This window comes from Punctularia strigosozonata, assembly GCF_000264995.1.
Source record: "Punctularia strigosozonata HHB-11173 SS5 unplaced genomic scaffold PUNSTscaffold_18, whole genome shotgun sequence".
Taxonomy (NCBI): Eukaryota; Fungi; Basidiomycota; class Agaricomycetes; order Corticiales; family Punctulariaceae; genus Punctularia; species Punctularia strigosozonata.
In genome coordinates, this window is record NW_006767450.1 from 356209 (window position 1) to 370077 (window position 13869).

At 54.5% G+C, this 13869-nt stretch overlaps 6 protein-coding genes across 6 annotated transcripts; 3 read left to right on the forward strand and 3 right to left on the reverse strand.

The window, feature by feature from the left end:
• Window positions 1-1290: 1290 nt before the first annotated feature.
• Window positions 1291-1999, reverse strand: PUNSTDRAFT_138722 (uncharacterized protein; the record flags this gene model as incomplete). Its single annotated transcript, XM_007388409.1, has 4 exons — window positions 1291-1336; window positions 1431-1507; window positions 1562-1654; window positions 1703-1999. The coding sequence occupies 4 exons, from the start codon at window positions 1997-1999 to the stop codon at window positions 1291-1293; spliced, it is 513 nt and encodes a 170-aa protein (XP_007388471.1).
• Window positions 2000-2220: 221 nt separating this feature from the next.
• PUNSTDRAFT_47576 (uncharacterized protein) lies at window positions 2221-3823 on the reverse strand (the record flags this gene model as incomplete). The annotated part of the gene is made up of 7 exons (XM_007388410.1): window positions 2221-2328; window positions 2369-2641; window positions 2688-2993; window positions 3033-3069; window positions 3139-3419; window positions 3469-3650; window positions 3700-3823. 7 exons carry the CDS (start codon window positions 3821-3823, stop codon window positions 2221-2223), a joined length of 1311 nt encoding a protein of 436 aa, XP_007388472.1.
• Window positions 3824-4260: 437 nt separating this feature from the next.
• Window positions 4261-5488, forward strand: PUNSTDRAFT_47577 (uncharacterized protein; the record flags this gene model as incomplete). The annotated part of the gene is made up of 3 exons (XM_007388411.1): window positions 4261-4399; window positions 4449-5099; window positions 5157-5488. 3 exons carry the CDS (start codon window positions 4261-4263, stop codon window positions 5486-5488), a joined length of 1122 nt encoding a protein of 373 aa, XP_007388473.1.
• Window positions 5489-7321: 1833 nt separating this feature from the next.
• On the reverse strand, window positions 7322-7843 carry PUNSTDRAFT_40091 (uncharacterized protein; the record flags this gene model as incomplete). Its single annotated transcript, XM_007388412.1, has 1 exon — window positions 7322-7843. A coding segment is annotated over one exon (522 nt), but the record flags the coding sequence as incomplete, so codon positions are not given.
• A 1678-nt stretch (window positions 7844-9521) lies between these two features.
• On the forward strand, window positions 9522-12345 carry PUNSTDRAFT_47579 (uncharacterized protein; the record flags this gene model as incomplete). The annotated part of the gene is made up of 5 exons (XM_007388413.1): window positions 9522-10010; window positions 10056-10115; window positions 10165-11353; window positions 11633-11713; window positions 12152-12345. The coding sequence occupies 5 exons, from the start codon at window positions 9522-9524 to the stop codon at window positions 12343-12345; spliced, it is 2013 nt and encodes a 670-aa protein (XP_007388475.1).
• Window positions 12346-12836: 491 nt separating this feature from the next.
• PUNSTDRAFT_138728 (uncharacterized protein) lies at window positions 12837-13591 on the forward strand (the record flags this gene model as incomplete). The annotated part of the gene is made up of 2 exons (XM_007388414.1): window positions 12837-13095; window positions 13149-13591. The coding sequence occupies 2 exons, from the start codon at window positions 12837-12839 to the stop codon at window positions 13589-13591; spliced, it is 702 nt and encodes a 233-aa protein (XP_007388476.1).
• Window positions 13592-13869: the final 278 nt, after the last annotated feature.

Sequence of the window (13869 nt, forward strand, 5' to 3'; positions counted from 1 at the left end):
TTCGTCGTTACAATGATGAAATAGCTGACCGACGCGATCGTCATAGGCAATACCTAGTAGAAGCCATTCCTAGTCACCATCGGCTACACTCTAATTAAGTATCGATTCTTTCCCCGTCGCGTTGCTAAAGTCTGTGCGCAGGTATGACCCGCGATAAAACCGAAGCAGAGGTGCCAGTCGCTTGCGATCTGGCGAGGGACAACGTTGACCCGGCTCGACGGTTCTGGGGTCGTCTCGCTCAAAGTGCCGTTGGGTCAGAGGGGTAAGTCTCGTCCTTCGCTCGAGCGACGACAACCTGAAATTGAACCGCGCAGTCTAGGCTCTTCCTACCGAGCTCCAGCTTGTTTGATTGTAGCGATACGCGGAAACAGGTGCGACAACAATTCGTATCCGTGAGCGAGTCGGGCATAATACTAACTGCAACTTCCTCGTTTCGAAGGAAGTCACTTCGTTCAAATCCGGCATCAAGCACCAGAACCTTCGGTTCAAGGCTGTCGTGAGGTAGTCGTAGTCAGTTGAAGCATTATATCCATGTATCAGTGCAACGTAAATCTTCAGAATGATTGGCGAACCGTGTTTCACGCAGAAAATCAAATATTCACCATGATGAAGCACAAAAAAGGTAACAAGCGGTCTACTAATGGATTTGTGAGCGGGCACCGAGCCTCGCGCAAAACAAGCTGGGTGCCACATAAGGTTGCCTCTGAGCGTATCATGGACTAGGTCGTTACTAGAGCTGATTTGCAGCGAGTAAGTACTGAGATCACGATTTTTTTTGGCGTCCCAGACAACTTAGCCTTCGCGACAAACTGAAGTGTCGCTAGCTGCAGGCGGCGCCTTCGTGTATTGGTTAGCGTCGTGCTTGACATCATCGGTGGAGCTTCACCACCTCAGTGTTGTCTATAGACTGCGAGCGGAGGTCTCCTCGTCCTGCTCAAATCACCCCTCATGGATTCGTTGAAGTTCGATGGTTTGCCTGAGTCGCCCTGGCGTCTGGTCAATGACCGTCTCCCTTACTACATCACCACTGCTGCCTCCTGCTCAGACCCTCTTTCGTTCTGATGTCTGGCCATAGCACAAAGACCTAAACATTGAGTTGTGTAGGAGAACTAGGTAGTGCTGTACGATTTCAATGTAACTCGTTAAGTTTTGCGTGAACGCGTACTACACTCAAATTGCGCACGACGCGGAGGGCATGCGTGAGAAACATTGTACAGCGAGCACGATGCTAACGAAAATTTGATATGTATCCGCTGCAAATCAGCTCTACCTCAAGATGGAAAATACACTCTAGGAATCGTTTACGCGAAGAGATAGTTCATTCCGCAGGTACTCCCTGGAATCGGACACTGTTAACATTCCTGAGTCGGGGGGATTGTCTGATTGGTGGCGCAGATGCTGTTTTCATCCTGGCTCTGGAGCTGGTGTACTTAAGGCGCATGCGGAGCGCGTCTACAAGTGGCCAGCAGTCTTGGAACTCATTGAGCAATGGAAGTTGGGAGCTTCCCTGTTGTTATTCGTGATCAGCCTACCGTAGTGTGAAGGTGTATGTTTAACATACGTCGCTTATTGCCTCTGCCAATGCGCGTTTGGACTGAGCGGAATAACATATGGATGGTGAGAGGTGCTTGGTCACCAGGTCCCGTGCCAGTTTCTGCGCAACGTTAAGTCGGTGTTGAAGATGACCGAAGATATAGCTCACCAAAAGCTGGGGGTATAAGGATGGATCCGAGCGTAGCGCGGTTCGCAAAGAATATCCTCCGCGGTCAGGTCGGCCAGCTTCTCCCGCGGGCTTGGGAATGCGCGCTCGGCCGTCGTTCGTGGAGGGGAGGATTGCCGTTGCGAGTTCGGGCATCGGCGCGGCTGCAGCACCGCCCGAATTATCATCACCATCCCCAGGTGAGTCGGGAGCAGCGGATGAACGCCTGGATCCGTGGGTTGAATGGTCACCGGACTTGGGTTCGTCGTAAAAGGTCGGCACGGCGACGGTATAGATCATAGTGGGGGAAGTCAAGGGGCGACTTGGCTTGCTCGGTCTCAGGCACCTCTTATATTGTGACAAGGCAAACATGCGGCATTCGGGAATCAGCGGGCGACGTATATGGTACATGATGAGCATGAGGATAATCGGACTCGCGGAGCGTAAATGTAAACAACTATGGCCCGCGTGCAGCACGGCGTCAGCAGGAAGGACGCTAGATACTGTCGATTCATGCACGCTTAATAGAAATAGCGTGCGAGATAGGAGCTCGGCGAGATGGCGAAACCGCCGTCGCGGCCAACCAGCGTGTCGTAGGGCCAGACGTGCAAAACCTTTCCGTATCCGCACTATGAATGGAGCTATCAAGATAAGGCGATGGATGCGTACCCAGGGGCGTAAATCTGGGAACGTCAGACGCGTGAGATTGAACAGTGCCAGGAGCCCAACGATGGACCAGATGAGAGTCGACGCGCGCGCCAGCATGGAGTTGTCGGTGGTCATAAGCGCGACTTGACCGGGCACTGAAGCCAGTGCATGACCTGCCATTCTGTTTCGCGCGATAGCCTCGGATGGGCGCTGTCGACTCCAGACGGCGATGAAACCTAAGCCCTTATGGACGCCGCTTGCGGCAACGAAAGCGTGCTCAGGTGTTGCGCCCGTCTGACTGATTGTTAGAAGACGTTCTACTGTCGCAAAGCTAATCTACCTCGATGGCCGGCGAGGTGGTAGACTTCAGGCGAAGCTTTGCTTCGAGGCCGCCCGATGTTTTCCGGAAGACGCAGACGACGCCAGGATTGCCCGCGAGGACGATTTCTTCGCCTGCGCCGCCGAATCTGATCTGCCTCGGTGTCGCCGGCGGGAAGCCTTTCTGGTTGGTCACCAGTTCGCGGACGTGATCTATGCTGCCGTGGCGATATTCGTGAAGTCTGAATGCGCCAGCGAGTTCGTTCACCACGAACTCCACTCCGTCTGCAGTCGCCAAGCTTCGAATGTCCGCGGACCCTCTGACGACCTTGGTAAGCGACAGAATATTTAAAAAAATGCCACGTACACAATTGCGGTCACGGAAGAGGAGTGCAGTGAACGTCCTGTCGCTCCCAGAAGCACGCTGGTATGAACGTCAGCGAGCATTTGCAGGATCGGGGTCGTAGACTTACACATCGCCTCGATCTCTGCCAATAACCACAACTTCTTCGCGCCCTGGGGTCGGGAACCCGACCTGGAGCGGTCGTATGTGCGGTTGACATTTGACCGACCACACTGATTGGGGTTGATGGGCTTCCCCCACAGAGAAGAGATGAATGAGGCCGTCGTTCGTACCGACGGCCAACATGGGTCTGTGTGTTGTGGACATACTCCAGTTGAGGCAGGTGACCGCGCGGCCTTCAGACACGGCGCGCTGAAACTGCTCAACCATGAGCGGGACCGATTGGACCCCCTGCGAAGAAGTTGATACTATCGCACAAGCAGCAACGGAGGACACGCACTGCCGGTTCTTTAGACCATATCGTCAGAAAACCTTTGGTCGTGCCGAAGGCTAGCAACGAAGGGGCGTTGGCGGGCGCCCACTTGGCGCAGACGACGGCTCCCCTTGACCAGTACCCAAAATCGATAGGGACAGGTACCGGGCGCATAATGGGAAGGAGCCAGAGGTATACGCCGCTCTTGCCTGGTGTTTATGTTAGTAAGCTTGTCGGGGTATGCGACGGAGTGCGTACCGCATGCTGCCAACATGGTGCAATCCGGAGACATAGCGAGGGCAGATATGCTAGGCTCAGGAGTCGTGACACTCCCGATGCGACGATAATAGGAGCCATAGCCGAAGATTCGCTGGAGAAGCATAGTGGTCGAACGATTGATACCTGAAATGGAGTTTGTGGGGGCTTTTTATCGGAGGGTGTTGTGCTCGGTTTGACTAGTTCATAGAACTCCCACTCGCCTCATGTAGCGCCTCATGGATCAGACGTGGGTGCCTCCCGCGACCTCGAGGTGGGGTTCTCTCACGGAGGGGTGTTTGAGAAGAATGTTCGTGCCCGCGTATCGGAGGGGTGTTTGAGAAGAATGTTCGTGCCCGCGTATTTGATGCGGTCTGTTCATGCCCTGCCTCCCCACTCCTTTGTACCTTGCCATCACCGTGCCCAAGACATGTTGCCGGGACTATCTCCAACCTACTTCCTTGATGCGTGGGTCGCTTTTTTGACGTGTCGGACGGTTAATTGCCTGTCTGACTCCGGGATTGCAGCGACCCTCTGTTGGATGGGCATAGACCAACCGTGGAAATGGGGGAGCTTATGGCCGTACAAGAAGAATTGACAAACTTTGTGGCCAAGGGGTGGATTCCGGTGCAACCGGATCCGGACCACCACGAGTCGACCGTTGAAGTCGCCTTCGTGTATACGGACCACGCATTCCATATATGTAGGCTCCCTGCATTTCCTGCACATCTGACACTTATGCTGTCGGATAGGTCTTCAATTCACTCTGCGCAGGTTCGCCTCAGGCCCAGATATCGATCGCGACACGTACCCGTACAGTATCCAGTATCGGCCGCACGCCGTGCATCATATCGTCGATGGCGTTGCTCATGCCCTAGATATCAACATCGTCCAGCCTTACCACAAAGATGTCTGCTGCGCCATCGACGTTGATGCAGATGGTGCTATCTTGTTTGCAGACATTCAACGTGCTGTGTCGGCTGCAGGGCAATCCCTCGGTCTGCGGCGATCTGTTGGCTTCGACTTTGAACGAGACACCATACCTGAAGAGGCTATTTGTCCGAGGATTAGCGAGAAGAATGCGCGTGGCAGCCGCCGTCTCCGATCGTCCACCCGAGATAGCGTTCGCGCCTCCGATCCGGTGCAGAAGAGCAGGATGGAGGAGAAGGAAGCACTTGTGTGGGAGCGCGATATGGAAGCGGGCTATGGGATGTGGTGGGGACTGTTGAGACGCGACAGTGAGGTGCCACCTCCTTTTGTAGCCGCTGCCGCGGCCCAGTTCAAGTATTTCGGGGCTACGCTGATGAAGCGTGAACACGTTGGGGAGGACGCAGATTATCGGGCTGCGGGGCTGAAGCGCAACGTTGAGCGCTACTTCGTCTCGCTGCGCTATGGGAGATTGCGTAAGTTCCCCCGCCTCTTACCTGGCTATATTTCTTGGTTGTGACAAATATTTGTAGGCTATGATTTCCGGATCTTATTCCACGGGCAGTACTCCTCTGAGACTGCGAGCGTACGGGAGAGGATGCATTACGAGCCGGGCAGCCTCCACGATGCCCTGGACCGAGTACCACTTCCCTTTCCTCCCGAGTGGCCTTTTGCCGCAAGGTTGTGTCTGCCGCGAAGGCGAGGAATGCGCTTTCTTCTGGCAGAGCTCCGCCGCAGTCTTTCGTGGATGGCAACTTTACCTCGTCAGATCACCACGCTGCATTTTCACTCCAGCTTCCCCACTGCAATGCATCTGTCAACAGCGACGGAGTACGTAGATTGCAGGCATGACTACTACAAGTGACAGGAAAGTCCTCCCGTTAGCTATTTACCGTCCTTGTGTTTGGACGCAATACATCTCATTGTGCTACCGTATCGGCGATTCGCTTGCGGTTAATCCTGCGTGTCTTGTTAGCCTTTGTTTGCGTGTTGAACCGTAAGGATGCCAATACCTTGTGCAGAGGAAGAATTGCCGATAATTCCTCAGTTACTTTCCATCGCGCATAGTGTCCTACGATATCACTGGGATTGATGATAGTTGGCTGTTCGGCCCACGTGTTGGATAACATGCGCGCGGGGAAATCTCGATACAAAGCGTAGATGTTGTCCTCGCGCTTGGGAATAGGCAGTTGCCTTTTCACTGCGCATTTCCAAGCGCCTTCGGGAGAACAGAAAATGACCTGGATGGAGCCGCACAACGTTGCCTCGCCGTCCCTGTACATGACGAGGCTGTTGCCGATATGGGTTTCGGCTCTTGAGTAGACAAACTCGCCCAGCGTCAAATGCGCTTTTGTGGGAGCGCAGTTGAAGTCCAGTGCAATGGCTATCTCGAATGGCAGTTCCATGTTCGTTCGGCGTGCTTCCTTTTGCGCATTAGCAGGAACGGTGTTCTCGTGAACATCTTGGTTGAACAGGCTGCTGTGTTTCCTGTAGGCCTTGTCGTACAGCGCTTTGCATTCTTTGATGGCCTGAGGACAGTCCGGTCGAGACAACCAATGCCGTGTTTTGCATCCTAGAATGAACGCCTGAGTGATTGTCTGCTCTGCTTCCACTGTACTTTTGTGTCAGCGCCGCAACGTGATTCAATTGATAGTGCGTTCTCACGTTTGGTATGGTTGTGAGGCAGGCGCTCCAGATGTCCGATAAGCCGCTCGAATGAATAGCACCACCAATACGCGACGGGGCCAAACAGCTGTATGAAGTCCCATACGTGGAACGCGGCATGACAATTTGGCTTGGCTTTTACGTTGGCCCATATGCGTTGGACGGCGTGGTACCACGCTTTGAGATGCTCCCGGTAGCCATCTGCATCGCCTTGCGATTGAACACGCTTGTTCATAAGGTATAGCGCGGCCACCAGGTGCATTGTGGTTTCTAAGATATCCGTGTACGCGTCCTGTAAGTCCGGATCTGCATTGATGCGCTCCATTCTGGTGGACGGGTCCGCGTTTCTCGACCATAGGCTAATCAGGGCAAACGGAATATAGAGGGTGTACAGGTTGCGCCACTCGGAGCTTTTGATTGCGCCGACACCTTTCTCTCCGAATCGAGCTGGCGGTTTCTGAAACCACGACGGGACGTCCGTTTGCGCAATGACTTGTCGGATGCGAGCCTTGACGTTGTCTGTCCCCGTGGGGGGTGGCCTGGGCGGTAACTCCATGGTCCGTTGTGATCGCTGTGAAGGCGGTTAGTGTCAATGATCCCCGTCTCATGGTGTGCTCACCCATAGTATCAGACCGTTCGCGAGATGCTGGGCGGTTACCCTACCTCCGGGGTATCTGACGGGCCCCTCAGATGCCCTCCACGGTTGGTTTGCGACGGCCTGCGCGCTGACGTCCCTTGCAACGAACTGAAGCGCGTCGACGGACTTGCGGGCGATAGCTTTGCACCGTTCGTCTAGGAACTTTTCCCTGGCGCCCGCTCCCATTGCCGTTGTGCCTTGTTGGAGCGTCATATGAATGGCGTGGATATCCTTCAGTAGTTTTGTAGCGCTATCCCTGGGTGCGGATGCACCATCCAAAGCGTCTTCTGGTGGCGCAAAGTCAAATCCCAAATCCACCAAGTTGACAAGCTTGGGCGCATCCTCTGTCAGGTTCAAGATTTGACCGGACATGAAATCCGCGAGGTTTTTTGCGGCATGCATGGGGTCGACGACCACTTGGCGGGCAGGATTCCAGTAAGGAAGTTTGTACATGACGCTGTCGCGGAAGCCGGTTTCCTTAAACACCTTTCGTCTCCCCGCTTCCGTTGTTTCCGCTCTCCACCTGGCGGCGCATTCCTTGATAACGTCCAGACCCAGTGGCCTCCATTCCTCGTAGTCGTATCTCCTGTGGGTGTTACTACCCACGCAGTCACATATCCCGCCGCAGCGATGCGCAGTGTGATCTTGTGTGCCCGCGACCTTGACACGCGCCTTGAGATCAGCTGCCACATATACGCATGCGAACAAGACCTGTCGTCCGGTGGGGTAGTTGGCCGTCCTGCTGAGCTGAATACCCGTTTCCCATCCTCGGACGAAGACATCAACGATCAAGCGCAGGTAGTTGTCAATAACGTCCTGGCCGGGTTCGCCCTTATACGGTGGAATCAACATGGATATATGCATGTTGTCGTGAAGGTTCTGTAGCTCGATGGGCAGAGACACACATTTCAGGCTGATGATGCCCCAAGTGGCGGACTCGCCACCGACCGTGTTTCGTTCGAGATTAAACCCGTCATAAAACAATGCGAAGAGCACCCGTGCCTCCGATCCATGGCGGCGCAAGAATAGGGACTCTCCATCCGGACCGTTGAACGTCCTCAGAAACTCCCCATGGTAGACATGAGACCATTGCTGCTTTCGCGGCGTCGATGCGGCATGACATGCATCGTCTGCGAATTTATCGATTGCCGTCTCGAAGTCTGCTCTCGAGAACAGCATGGCTAGATATTCTTCGAATCTCCAAAATATCATCGGTCTCTGGGGCTCGGTTCCTCCGCGCTTGCTGGCTCGAAGCAACGGTTGATCGCAAGGCGGAGCGGCGGGTACGCGACGATGGGAACAATGGGACGGATACGCTTGGAAGGCATCCGGGGCGTATGTTTGTTGGCACCTTGGGTCAGGGCATATCGCGATAACCGTCGACGGCGAGGTGAGATGGAAGTGGTTGAGGACAGTTTCTATAGTCTTCGGTACATCCGCGAGAATCGCCTCCTGCACCGACTTATCACCTCCGACCTCGTCGCAATTGATCCTCAGAATCAATGGCAGCAAATTCAGTATCAGATTGCAAAGTCTCAGACCGGCGTTTGCGAAAACATGTCCCGCTATAGCTGCGAAGAGCATCACCTGGACCACCGGCCTGCGTGAGTTGAGTTCGTGATGGAACATGTGCTCTTGCCCACTCCATTAATACGGTCGCCGAGTATTTTTAACAATTCTTGGATGCTCACCTGTATCGTAAGTTTCAGGGGGCGGGAGCGTACTCGCGGAGGCCGAAGGGGGCGGGAGCGTACTCGCGGAGGCCGAAGATGATGCCCCTGCGGTTTGGTCGTCCATTTCGACGTCCTCTTTTGCAACGCGGTACGTGTTCAGATCTCGTAGGAGTTTCGAGTATGCCTTCTCGGCCAACCCCCGCAGTTGTTTGATTTTTGGCCCCCCTCTTTTGATCTTCATATTATCGAGCTTCTTTCGCGTGTGCAGCAGATCTTCCCGGAAGCGACGAAGCTCTTTGGGGCCCACGTCTGAACGAGCGCGAAGGCGATCGTTGATCCTTTCAATTTCTGTGGATATGGCTGCGAAACCCGCTTGTGCTCGCTTCTCGGACGTGCCCTTCATGCGGTTCTTCACTGCATCTGGGGTGATCTGCGACGTCCTGGCGCCAGGCGCCATTGGTGCGGCGGCTCTAGACAGCGACGCTGTCAGTTCGGCGACTGATGGTCCAGGAACTTCCACCTCCGACGGCAGATACTCTTCAACCTCGTCACCGAGCAGTCCATCCAAGGCTGCCCGTGCAGCAATGGTCTCGATAAGCAGCTCATCCTCAAGGTCATGGTCGGCCGTGCGCTGGGGTGAATCGTCGTCCATGTGCGGGCTGGACAATCTCGGTCAGGTAGATCTCTGGTTGCTTGCCTTCGCGCTGCTTGCGTGCGCAAGTACGCAATACCGCCTGCCTTGCGTGCACGCCCACTTTTATGCTCTAACTAGGCAACTCGCCCACATGTGCCCACCTCGTGCTGTTTGATCAAATCTTCATTCGATCGTGGGATAGCACGAGGTGTGCGAAGCAAGCGCGGCGGATCCTTCTTACCTCCTACCTCCACGACCATATTCTTATCGCGAGAGAACCATCGATCAGATGTCTACCAGCTCGGCACCACACCTGTCCAAGAAGACCGAGGCACGTAGACCGCTCGGATACCCGCTATCATGGCGGACGCTAGCGGAGTTGCCCTTCACGTTGGAGGCAGCACGCAGGGACCTCGAGGCCGCGAGCGCGGGCGACGTTGCAAAGTTTGCGATGCTGGAAGCGTTGATCGACATGTCTCGATATTTTCAAGGCCCGGAACAATCGGAAGCCATACGGTGGCTCTCCAAGAAGGCCAAGAGGCTCATCATCCCGCAAGAGCGTGCGTCGACAGAACTTGCGATGGAGCGGGAACGATGGCGCACGGTGAGGGACGAGGCAAGGCGCGAGGTGGCCAAGATGCGCCTGATCCCTCCCGAGCTGTTCATTGCGACGGAAGAAAGTCCTGGACCATCTCAATCGCTGGTGGAGCAGCATGCGAAGCAGCGTGCTAGAGCACGTCGTGCCAAACACCGGAACCGGAAGTCCTGTGCAACACCAGTACGTGTGTGTTGCTTGCATTGATCTCCGCTGACGTGTTTGCAGGACAATAGTGGGGGAACGTCCACCGTGGTTGAGGCGGACGAGCAGGGAGATAGCGTCATGGTAAGACAAACACATGAGTCGTTTGTATCATCTAACGATCAACGGTCAGGAGGAGGAGGCTGCAAGCTCGTCAACGACGGTAACCGTGCCCGTTGTTGAGATATCTCCAGTCTTTGAGAGTCCCACCGCGCTGCATGACTCGGCGGGCTCAGGGCACTTTGAACCTGTGATCCCCGCAGACGGGTTGAAAGATGTGGTACAGGACAACACCGACAACACCTCTAACAGTGACATGGGATTTGTTAATCCGCCTGTGTCGCAGACCGCCGTCGTGCAACCTGCACCCCCCCTCACGCCTCTCGCGCGATCATCAGTCGTCGGTCTGTCTGGGGAACGGGATGATATGGACGTGGACGGACACTCCGGTGTAGAGGTTATCGTGGAAGACGCGCCCTTGGGCCCTCCGGTGTCTGTTCAGAGCTCTCCGGCAGCACTCCAGCAGGAGCTTCTTCAGTCCCTGGCAACGCTTAAACCGTCTCAGGATTATGTCCTTCCCGATCCTATTATGCCTGCTCCGGACAGGCCGTATCTCTTCTTCGACGAGGCGGACAGCCTTTTCTTTCACGGCGCTAAGAGGATTAAGAAGTCGTCAGAGCTCCTCGAGCTCGCGTCAAAAAGGACACTCAACTTGTTCGCCCTCGACGCGTACACCATGGATCATCACTTCGGTCCTTTCACGGATGTACCCATCTACGAGGTTCTCATCTACCTCGATGCCGTTCTCCCCCGGTCCGCAGGCCAAGGAGGAGTTGACTGGCCAAACGCCCCGCCTTTCTGGCAAATGCAACTTCTCTTCCTTTTCTATATGCTTTTCCCAGACCTCTATGAGACCGTCAAGCTCATACGCATTCGACAAAAGCCATCTCTGGTTCAGAGAATCGCGGCTGCAGAGGCATACCGCGCACCCCCTCGATTACCCATTCGGCTGAAACCCGAACAATATACGCTACACTACGCAGGCACTGCCCTTCTCGACGGGAGTTGCTTCACGGACTACATGCTCGACAGAGGAATCAGCAGAGCGGAATTGCGACGGTTTTCGAGCGCAGCGCGGGTGCTGGTGCTCTTCATGGTGAAAAAAATCGTCCACGTCAATTTCATGTCCGACGAACACCTTCGAAGGTTGGAAGAGCTGCTTTGCAGAGGAACGGCGTTTGATCCTCGCAATCCCAAGGATTGGCATAACTACGCGGTCAGGGAGCTACGAGCTGTAGGGATGTTCACGAAGTTGTGGGATGGTAATTATTGCCCTGGCGCCGATCCCATGGCCCCTTTCCTACCCTATGTTGTATAAGTATTAACCCTTGCTTGTTTATCATAATTGTCATTGTCACACCCACTCCACATACTCCATAGACGAATAATCATTGACATATAATGGAGTTGATCCCGAACAAAATGCTGTTGTGCGACGGCGATGTCTACTCGATTGACCCTACTCGACTGACGGGAGGGCCAAGTTAACCACCCCACTCAAACTTCACACCGTGCAAGCTCCACCACTAAGGTTGCAATAGCGTCAGCCGCGTCTAAGGAGCTGTGCCCTGCGTTCCATTGCGAGATCGAGCAAGAACGCAGGGAAGCTCCCAATGCATGGTGTAAGCCAAGTGCGGATGAACCCACGACGGTCGCAGGTCGGCATGAGGCAAATGAATCCGATGGCATCCTGTAGAGGTATGAGCAGTGTGATGAACCTGAACGGAATTACTTGCCAGGTTTTGAACACCAAGCGCAGACAACACGGTGGCGGTTATTTTGCGGGAGCCATCCAAGCCATGGATCTCGTTAAGAAAGAACATCAAGTCTTCGTTGTACTTCTCGTATTCGATGCAATTCCGCATAGAGGGCTGCAACGCGTCGGCGGTAGGTTCCACGTTTTCCAAGTCCATTTGCATCCGTGCCGTGCCCCAATTGCTGAGATGGACTTCGAGCAGAGCGGACATGAATGGGGTAATGACAGGAGCCAAATATTCCATGAGCCATCGTTGGCGCTGAATTCGGGGGAGAGTGCACAGGACGTCGAGTCGGTGCTGCAGTGTATGGTAAACCGAGAGAATTCCGGGAGAAGGTGCCATCATCTCACCAGGGTGTCGATGCCATGTGTCGCAAATATGACGGATATCGTCGCCCTCTCCTTATGGCCGAGGTCGGAGAGCCCTCGAACAAACTCCAGTACGGCGGGATCAAGATGGTCAGGCCTTGGCATCTCGGCGCAGAGTCGCAGGAGTGAGAAAAGACAGAAAATGACTAGGCAAAGTCGCGGAGCGTCTTACTTAAATGATACCATCTTTGAGCGAGTACGTAACAATGCGTCAGGTAGTGGTAAATGGACGTGAATCCGCTTGCAAATAAACGTAGATTTGGTCGACCACGCGGTAGATAGTCTGCCTCATGCCATTACCGTTATTCGCTTCAAACGTAAAGACCCTCACCGTCAAACGCGCTAGCTGCACGAACCCAGCAGAGGCATAGGTTAGTCGGATGACGAAATGTTCACAGGAGCCAGAAGTTGTCGATAACGATACTGGCGAGAGGTCAATAATGACTGACACTGGTTCGCTATTTGGAACAATGGGATTGCATCTACACTAAGAACCACGTAGACAATGGCATGGGTGCACAAAGAACCATCAATGAATGAATGACAGAAATGATCGACCGCACAATGGCGGGAAATCAGAATAAATAATCCCAGCAGGCGCGAAAGTTGTTTATTCAATAATGGCCCGCAGGTCCCAATCTCACCCGAACATCAGGGACGATACCACCGATCCCGTGCTCCCTCGAGCTTCCTTGTCACGAGTAGTCACCTTGACAACCGAGACCGCAATCATCCAATCAGATAGGCGAGCCGCGGCAATGCCCGCTCACAACATTGACGCCGGCAGCCTTCCATCCAACGACCGCAAGGCGATCACCGCAACGGAAGCAGTGCAAGCCACCAATACCGCGCCCGCGCCCACCACTGAGCACAAACTATGTAAGTGCTCATCCGTGAGCAGCGACATACGCGTTACTAATGCAAGGTTGCAGATCCTGGTCATTGCGAGGCTAGGGTGATACACCCAAATCGCTGGCAGCTGGCAAGAAATGCTCATGTGGAGAATGAAAGAATGGCAGCGAGCGCGAAGCCTCTCTCCTTCGGTGTTGGGGACTATGTGCAGCTTCAGGACGGCTTCGGACGGTTCCTGTTGCGCGGTACTATCTCCGGGTTCGCCGGATATAGCAAGCAGTTCGTCGTATTCCAGGTGGATGGACGCACCGAGGCATATGGGATTACTGGGGTTGCCGAACCGCGTCTCGCCGTGAATCAATTTGTTGTTCCTAGGGAACGCGCCCGTGGGGCGCCCTTGTGGAGTGTCAATGAGTGGGCGGTGGACTCGGCGCGGAAGCTGCTACGCAGGAAGGGACCGTTGTGGATGGGAGATATGCTCGATCGCAGGAGTCGTATGGAGGACGATGTGCCGTTAAAGTGATAGATATCATCGATATGCTTGGATTAGTTTATGTACAGGGTTCGTAACAGCAGCGTGTGGATAATGCAAATTTAAACCTGCACATTCATTCAATGAACACAAGCTCCTTCCACTCTCTCTCGGACGGCGAAGCTTTGGCGCGGAGCAGGGACCTGAGGAACATGGGAAGCATTGCGTACCACTCTCGGTCGTAGAAGCTCTCGGGGAGGCCAACTACAGGGTTTCGAGTAGACATTTTCCTTGTCTCCGGAGGGTCTCTGATACGCTGCGCTCGCACC